The sequence below is a fragment of the Leptonychotes weddellii genome, chromosome 10, assembly GCF_054177405.1.
Source record: "Leptonychotes weddellii isolate Sample4059 chromosome 10, ASM5417740v2, whole genome shotgun sequence".
Classification (NCBI taxonomy): Eukaryota; Metazoa; Chordata; class Mammalia; order Carnivora; family Phocidae; genus Leptonychotes; species Leptonychotes weddellii.
Genome location: NC_138378.1, coordinates 12,682,617 through 12,690,613, shown reverse-complemented (window position 1 = coordinate 12,690,613; position 7,997 = coordinate 12,682,617). Strand labels below are relative to the sequence as shown.

Here is a 7,997-nt window from a genome sequence, read left to right as displayed (position 1 = left end):
CCGAGAAGTGGGCTTACCCAGGTCCCACAGCTTGAAAATAATCTGGTTTGATCGATGACACACGTACACACTCACACACACACTCATACACACTCACACCTATCCACACTCCGGGTCTACTTAAGGCTATACTTTTTTGTTGTGAGGCATTTGTCTTACAGGAATTCTGACCTTTTTAAGTAGCTAGAACAAGTCTGCCTGTTTGCTTTTTCCCCAGGCTAACCTCTTGCGCCATTCAGTCCAAACTTGGGCTGAAAATCTCTGTTTCTCATCCGGGTTTTCTGGTTGTTTGACCTTAGCATTGCTCAGCTGTGAACTGCGCGGTGAGAGAGTCACTCCCTTTTCAATCCCTTTTTGAATCTATTCCTCCCATAGAAGGTCTCCCTTAGGTGCTGTCATGCCCTTAACACTTCTCTCTTCCTTGCCAATTGCCCTCCTGAGCAAGCAGGGGTTCCGAACCTTCTCCAGGTCATCGGTTTCAGGGCAAATGTAATTATTTTGCTTTTTTTGTCTGTGCCTTTTTTTTAGACTTACCTTCTACGGCGTACAATACCAGTTTTCCATGCCCAGATGCGTCAGAAACTCTTCTCTTTAAATACTCTTATTTAAAGTGTTTTAAAAAATGTAAGTTGAGGGGCACCTGGGTGGCTCAGTCGGTTAAGCGTCTGCCTTCTGCTCAGGTCATGATCCCAGGGTCCTGGGATCGAGCCCTGCATCGGGCTCCCTGCTCAGCAAGGAGCCTGCTTCTCCCTCCCCCTCTCCGCCTGCTTGTATTCTCTCTCTGTCATGTAAATAAATAAAAATCTTTTTTAAAAAAATGTGAGTTGATTTAGGAGAATTGTTACATCAATATTGCCACGGATGGCCCGCAGAAAGGGCGTCAGTCGTGAAGGGAGTACGCCCAGTGACAAGGTCCAACTGCCTTATGCTGACCTGCCTCTGCAGAAGAGCCCTGGTGACTTCGGAGGATCAGAAGGGGACTGGCCAAAGCTTTGGGGTGGCTGGGAGGAGGGCTGGGCTCCTGGGAGCCTGGCTCCAAATGCCTGCTTTGTCCCACATTCGTCATGTCAACGACCTCCACCATCACTCTTGGGAGCAGAGCCTGCAGGTGGGCACGTGGATCCAGACTGGCTCTGACACGTCTGCCCCTCTGTGCCCCCTTGTACCCCTCGGCCTCTTCCCGTCCCTCGCGATGTCTCTCCATTTCTCTCACTGTCCCCTTGTTCTCAGGATGGGCCTTAGGTCGCATCTCTGCCCTCTTGCTGCCTTCCCTAAGCGGCCTCCCCATTCCACACTCAGCCCCAGCCCCCAACGATCCACTTCACCCTGCAGCCACAGTGATCTTGGAAAGGCAGGAGTCAAACCACGTCACTGGGAAGTAGGGAAGCTGAAGGGACTCCATTTTAGAAAGGCTCCGCCTCGGCTGTTTTCCTGCCAGGCCCCGTTTACTGTCGTTCCATACTTTGCCCCTGAATAAGCCAAAGAAGCTGTGTTCCCACTTCGAGGGGGAAGCATGAAAGTGAATTAGTCTCTGAGTTCTGTCCTAGCCCCTAAACACCTGATAACATCTAAGAAGAGCCAGATCCCAAACACATTCCAGGACATCAGCTTCCAACAAACCCCGGCTGACGGTGGCATCCATACCCCGACCTCCAGTGATTTCTGGAATAGCCTATGGTTCACCTGACTCTCCCTTTGATGGGACCCTACAGTGGATTCCTGAAGGCAAACGATGTTCCCTAGACCCTTTCCCAATGTGAACCCCTAACCCCAAGCAAGGATGAGACTCATTCTCTCCTCTCCGAGTCTCCCAGACACTCCATCTACTACTCTCTGTCACTCACGCTATTCAATAAACTCCGTTTTCACTTTCTCTGGCTCACGTTTGATTTCTGTCCTGCGTGAAGCCAAGGACCCTCTTGGCTGGTCCTGTGGGACCTTCCCCTGGGTTCTCGGACCCAGCCTGCCTGCATGGATGGCCCTGCTCAAATACCTTTTAAGTCTTTCCACTGTGAGCCGCATAAGATCCCAAGTCTGTGCCCTGCATGCTCTGCACCCTTCCCCTCCCCCAGGCCTCTGGCCTCATCCTCCCAACTCCGCTCCAGGCACACCAGCCTCCTCCTTCTCTCTCTGTTTGCTCTGTGACCTCTTTCTGTCTCTCATTCTTGCCCACCGCCTCCCTCCCTTCCCCTCCGGATTATCCTGCTTGAGTCTCTGCGCCTGGAGAGACTGGACCAGGAAATGGTTTACACCAGTTTAAGATTTGCATTCCCTGAGTGCCCCCAGGCAGCCAGTGGAGGGGAAGTGACAGGGGAAGGCAGGAGGAGGGAGGGAGGAGCGGGTTCAGCAGGCGAGTGAGGGGAGAGGGACCTCTCCAGGCCCCCCAGGGTGCGAACTGCTGCTCCTCTCTCCTACAGATTCCAGGCACGGAGCCGTTGGCTGAACAAGTAAGAAAAGAGAGCAGTGCCCAGAGAGAGAAGGAAGTCCCTTGTCCCTGAAGTGGACTCTGGAAAGTCATCACTAAGGCAGTGTTTCCCGAAATTGTCTAAGCGTAAGAATCACCCCAGAGTGTTTGCTAAAACCAACCTAGATGGTCCGGCCCCCACTCCAAATGACTTATTCAGAGACTGGGGGGGGGGTTGGGGGTGGAGGAGCAGGGGCCCTGCCCAGGTGTCTTGCCCAGCACCTGCTGGCCGCCCCCTCTCAGGCCTCTGCTAGGTCGAGCCCCGACTCACCATGTCTTTGACCAGCAAGTGTCCGGAGGCGAAGGCAATGGAGTTGGGGGGTGTTGAGACCGGGAGCATGAAGGCATAGGAGCAGCCGACTGTGCCGGGGATCATCAGGTACAGGGGGTGCACTCTCAGGCGGATGGCCTGGTCCGGGTGCAGGAGAGACCACGACAGGGAAACAGAGAGAAGCCACCGCAACAGATGGAGATGGTTGAAAGCCACAACCACAGACAGAGACAGAAAGAGACACGACAATAGAGACGTACAGACAGAGATGGGCAGAGCGGCCAAGAACAATTGCAGTGGACGAGGAGACAGGTTTAGGGACACACAGAGAGACATGCAGCCAGAAACGCAGATCCACAGGCAAAAGCAGAGACAGAAACGAAGAGAACCCAAACCAAGAGACACACGGAGAAGACATTCCCAAGGTTAGTGACATTCCGGGGCCGCAAGCTTGGGCTGGGGAGATTTTTCTAGAACACACCTTCTCCAGCCTGAGAGTGTATCATCAGACCTGGAGGACTCGCTAAAACACAGCTTGCTGGCCCCACTTCCCCCAGAGTTTCTGATTTGGCAGGTCTGGGGTCACCCCAGGAGCCTGCGTTCCTCACAAGTTCCCAGCTGAGGCTCTAACATACCGGGTCCCCTGTCTGGTCCTTCCCTCAGCCAAACAGTCCCCATAGCCAGTCCCCGGGCACCTTTAGTTGGGGCATCACCAGATTTTGGAGACACAGAGAGTTCGAGATTGCATCTGTTGAGAAGCTTTTCCCAATTTCTAAGACCGTGTGAATCAAATGCATCTGTGTGTTGGCCTCATTCAGTGGGCTGGTTTGTCACCTCTCCCAAATGATGTATTCATCTACAATTCATTTTGGTCTCCTCTCTACTACTGTATTTAAGATAGGACATTTTTTGGCCCCTCGAGGGAATTTTGATAACCCAAAGCATATACATTTTCTCAAAAAGTGCTAAATTCACTCCCTGACATGTAAAACGTTTTGGTTTTGATGACAAGCACCATTTAGAACACTGTGCCATTCACTAGTGTCTTCTCCAGCAAAAGTTGCCCCAACAGACCTGGCTGGGTCCACGCTTCTCCTCCCCGACACCCCACAGCGCCCCCATCTCTCTCAATCATCTGCTCCCTCAGATCCTGGGGAAGGGTGTGAGTCAATCAAATCACACTTGGCAAGGTTTGGGGACCCCCCCACCCCACGCTACTGGTGGGGGTGTAAAATGACGTGCCCACTTTAGGACAATTTGCCCACATCTAGCAGAATCATAAATGCACATGCTCTTCAATCCAGGGATCTCATCCAGGCATGTAAGCAAAGGTGCACAGACAACGAAGGGTCCAGGAGGTTTTGCTGGTGACAGCAAAGGTTGGAAGCGACCTACGTGTCCCTCAGTAGAGATCTTAAATAGACCCACCGCTATCCACTCGTAACAGAATATCCTCCAGCCACTGAAAAAGGATAAAGTACATCTCTGTATGCTAACACAGTGTGATCGCCATTACAAATTCATGCAAAAATAAGCCAACTAAAACCAAAAAAAGTGGCTCAGATAAGTGTGCCTGGTATATCACGTTGACATACAAAACGTGAAGTTGCCACACTGATTTAATGTGATCAGTTCTGGATTCTATTAAGATAATCATATGGCTTGGTCTTCTTTAATCTATTTAAATAGAGATCTCTGCTGACCGCTCCTAGTGGTAATCGGTTTTGAAATTCTGAACACAAACTCTATTTGATCATGATATATTGGTCTTTTCACATGATTCTTAGATTTATTTTGCATTTTATTTATTTGCATCTTTGTTCATGTGTGAGATGGAGTTGTGACTTTTTTTTCCCCTTTGCTGTCCTTCTTTGGTTTTGGTGTCTGGGTTTTGTTCACCTTACTCCTGGATTGGACGGCTTTCTCCATTATTATTTCTCCATTATTCTGTGCTCTGAAATAGCGTGAGTAAGGTGGGAGCTAGCTGTTCTTTGCAGGTTTGCTAATTCTCACCTAGCCGACCCTCTGAGGACTGGCTAGTGATTTTTAGGGTGGTGGCTCTCAACGGGGGATGGTTTTGTCTCCCCCACCAGGGGACATTTGCCAATGTCTGGAGGCATTTTTGATTGTCATGGTTTAGCCAGTGCTACTGGTACCTAGTGGATAGAGGCCAGGGATGCTTCTGAACATCCTACAACGTACAGGACAGCCCCCCCCCCCAGATAATTTTTTGGCCCCAAATGCCAATAGTGCTGAGAAACCAACCCTTCTTCAGAGGGAGCTTAGAACTTCACCTACCATTAGAATTTCTCCTGTGGTTATTTGTCTACTCAGATTTCCTACTTTGTCTTAATCCACATTTGAAAATTTGTATTTTCCTAGGAAAGTCTCCAAAGGAAGAAAATTTGGTACACTTTGAAAGTATTTACTCTGCGTATTTCTTAAAGAAAAAAATCAGGGTCTGACACTTGCATGCATTTTGGAAGAGAGCAAAGGCCCCTGTAGCCGGGACGGAGCTCCTCATGGCGGGGGAGAGATTTCTGAAGCCTCCCCCCCGCTTCCCACTCTCACCAGCTCTGCCAGGACAGGCAGGAAGATGATGATAGTGGCCGTGTTGCTGGCAAACTCGGTGAAGAAGGCGATGACAACAGTGATGAGCAGCACAGCCAGGGCCGGGGGCACGTTCTCCAGGGGGTGCAGCTGCCCACCGATCCACGCCGACAGCCCCGACTCCTGAAGGGGGGGGGGCATCTGTTCACACCCGCGCCCGGCCCCAGCCGCCATCCCCAGGGGCTGGGTCCAGGGGGGAGGTTAGGATGGACCACCATGATGGCAACAGTGACAACCATACTCCTTCACAGATGGGGAGACTGAGGCTCAGAGAGGGTCAGTGACAGGTCCAAGGCCACACATTCAGCCAACTGGCGTCAGCTTCTCTGCTTCTTGAACTGCTCTCTACTCCAACTCTGTAGGCCCAGGACCCAAACCCCTTTGTTCCCCAAATAATCCAATTGGCTCTAGCACCCCTAAGCTCCAACTTGAGTGAGAGAGGAAAACCGGACCCTCCGTGGGTGGTGATGAATGACAAAAATATTAACACAATTGTGTATACAAAATATTCATTAGTAATCTGATCATTATCATATAATAATATATACAAGATATACTATATATCATCTATAAAACCTTTATCAGATATACGTTAAATATAGCACTATCAAAATGATTATCAACAATAAAGATATTTGTGAGTAATGATAAGGATGATTATTACAATGATAACGCAACATTGTATTATTACTTATTTTATCGTAAGAATCATCACCCCTGAGGCTTTACAGGTTGCTTGGCTCCTGCATGCATTACCTCCTAAACCCTTCCCAGCCTTTCTGGAAGGCAGACATTTGTCTCTGTGTTACAGGGAAGGAAACTGAGACTGGCAAAGTTTTTGTGACTTGCCTATGGTCCCCAAAAGTAATAACCTGAAATATATTTCACACTGAGGGCCATGTACTTCTTTTTTTTAGATTGTATTTATTTATTTGAGAGAGAAAAAGCATGGGCGGGGGAGAGGCAGAGGGAGAAGCAGATGCCCCACTGAGCCCAACACGGGGCTCGATCCCAGAACCCCGGGATCATGACCTGAGCCGAAGGCAGACGCTTAACCAACTGAGCCACCCAGGGCGCCCCAGTGCCATGAACTTCTGTAAGCAAACATGGGCCTGCAAAGCTCCCTATCACTTGGGCACCATCCTCTGGATGCACCAGTCTGTCACTGCCCCCCTTAATGAAGGGTGATGCCCAGAGCCGACGACAGCCCTCCAGGACAGAGAAAGACAGGTTAGATCGTTCCCTCCCTGGCTCCGGACTCTACCCCGCCCTCAGTGTTGCAGAATTCTCTCCATGCTCTCTCTGCTGACTTCTCCAGGAGTTACTCTACGTAGGAGTATTTAAATACTTAATCAAGTGTGTGCTTACCATAGCCCTTTTAGCAACCCAGTATCCTTTGATCCTGATACACTTGGGTTTTTCAAAGAAACTTTATACATTTCTTTTATGTTTGATAGAAATGTTACTGCTTATCTAGAACTTAAAATTTCATAATGGATTCTAGAACACAGCATAATGTTTTTACATAAATAAAATACTACACCTGGGGGCGCCTGGATGGCTCAGTCGTTATGCGTCTGCCTTCGGCTCAGGTCATGGTCCCAGGGTCCTGGGATCGGGTCCTGGGATCGCGCCCCGCATTGGGCTCCCTGCTCCGCGGGAAGCCTGCTTCTCCCTCTCCCACTCCCCCTGCTTGTGTTCCCTCTCTCGCTGTGTCTCTCTCTGTCAAATAAATAAATAAAATCTTTAAAAAAATAATAATAAAATAAAATACTACACCGGTCCCCATAATTTGACTTAAAAGTTACCTTCAAGGAACGAATAATAAATGCTTAAAGATATTTTTCCCTAGAAGAGTCTTTGTAAAATTTAGACGCTTCTTTGTTTGTCTGATAGCCTAGAAATGATGGTGCATGGCAGAGTCAAGGCCCCAGCCCTTCCCCATCCAGGGAATCTTTCAAGGGGAAAATGGGGCCACTGTTTTTTCCCAGAGGCCACAGCTCTGGCTAAGAGACTGATGGCAGTTGTGTGCGATTTAAGGGAGAGGGGCTGGAGAGAGGGAATATTAATGACTTGGGTGAATGAGAAGCCAAGAGCTCCCCTGTGGCCAGGCCTCTGGGTGGCGGGCTTCCAACCAACGTCCCAGCACACTCGGGTCCTTGGCTCAGCTTCCGCAACCACAACCAGAGGGAGGTCTGGCGGCGTCAGGGGAGAGAACCCCCTGCTGCCTGGGGTTCTCTTGGGGACTCCCAAGGGCTTCACCTGCCCTTTCCCATTCCCTTAGGTATTGGAAGCTCCGTTTCCTTGGAAACACACCGCCCCACAGTGTTCCAGGGACTCTAGAACCAGCAACAGGCAAGGTTGGATGCCGTGTGGCCAGAGGATGAGGAGAAAGGGCCCCAGAGTCAGCGTAAGCTTGTTTCCCACCTTAATCCTTCCTAGCCGTGTCATCCTGGGCAAGTAACTTAACCTCTCTGTGCCTCAGTGTTCTCATCTGTAAACCCGGATATAACAGTGCCTATCCCCGAAGGTTATTACTGGGAGAAAAGGAGCAAATCTACAAAGCAGTTGGAAAATGCCCCGGTACCTGGTGACCCCCCCCAACACGCCAGTTGTCATTATTAGCTTCAAGTCACAAGAAGCCAGAGGTGG

The 7,997-nt window shown here is 50.0% G+C and overlaps 1 protein-coding gene across 6 annotated transcripts in view; it reads right to left on the bottom strand.

The window, feature by feature from the left end:
* Positions 1-7,997, bottom strand: part of SLC13A3 (solute carrier family 13 member 3) — a 78,847-nt gene that overhangs the window by 2,099 nt on the left and 68,751 nt on the right. For 2 of the 6 annotated variants that reach the window (XM_081832640.1, XM_081832638.1), the window contains exons 11-12: positions 5,307-5,468; positions 2,736-2,873 (exon numbers count right to left, since the gene is read on the bottom strand). The exons of 1 other annotated variant lie outside the window; for it this stretch is intronic. In XM_081832640.1, the coding sequence (XP_081688766.1) occupies positions 2,736-2,873; positions 5,307-5,468 (300 nt within the window). Of the gene's footprint in view, positions 1-2,735; positions 4,198-5,306; positions 5,469-5,491; positions 7,068-7,997 lie in introns of those variants that run through there. 3 more of the 6 variants (XM_081832641.1, XM_081832639.1, XM_081832643.1) reach the window with 3 other exon arrangements.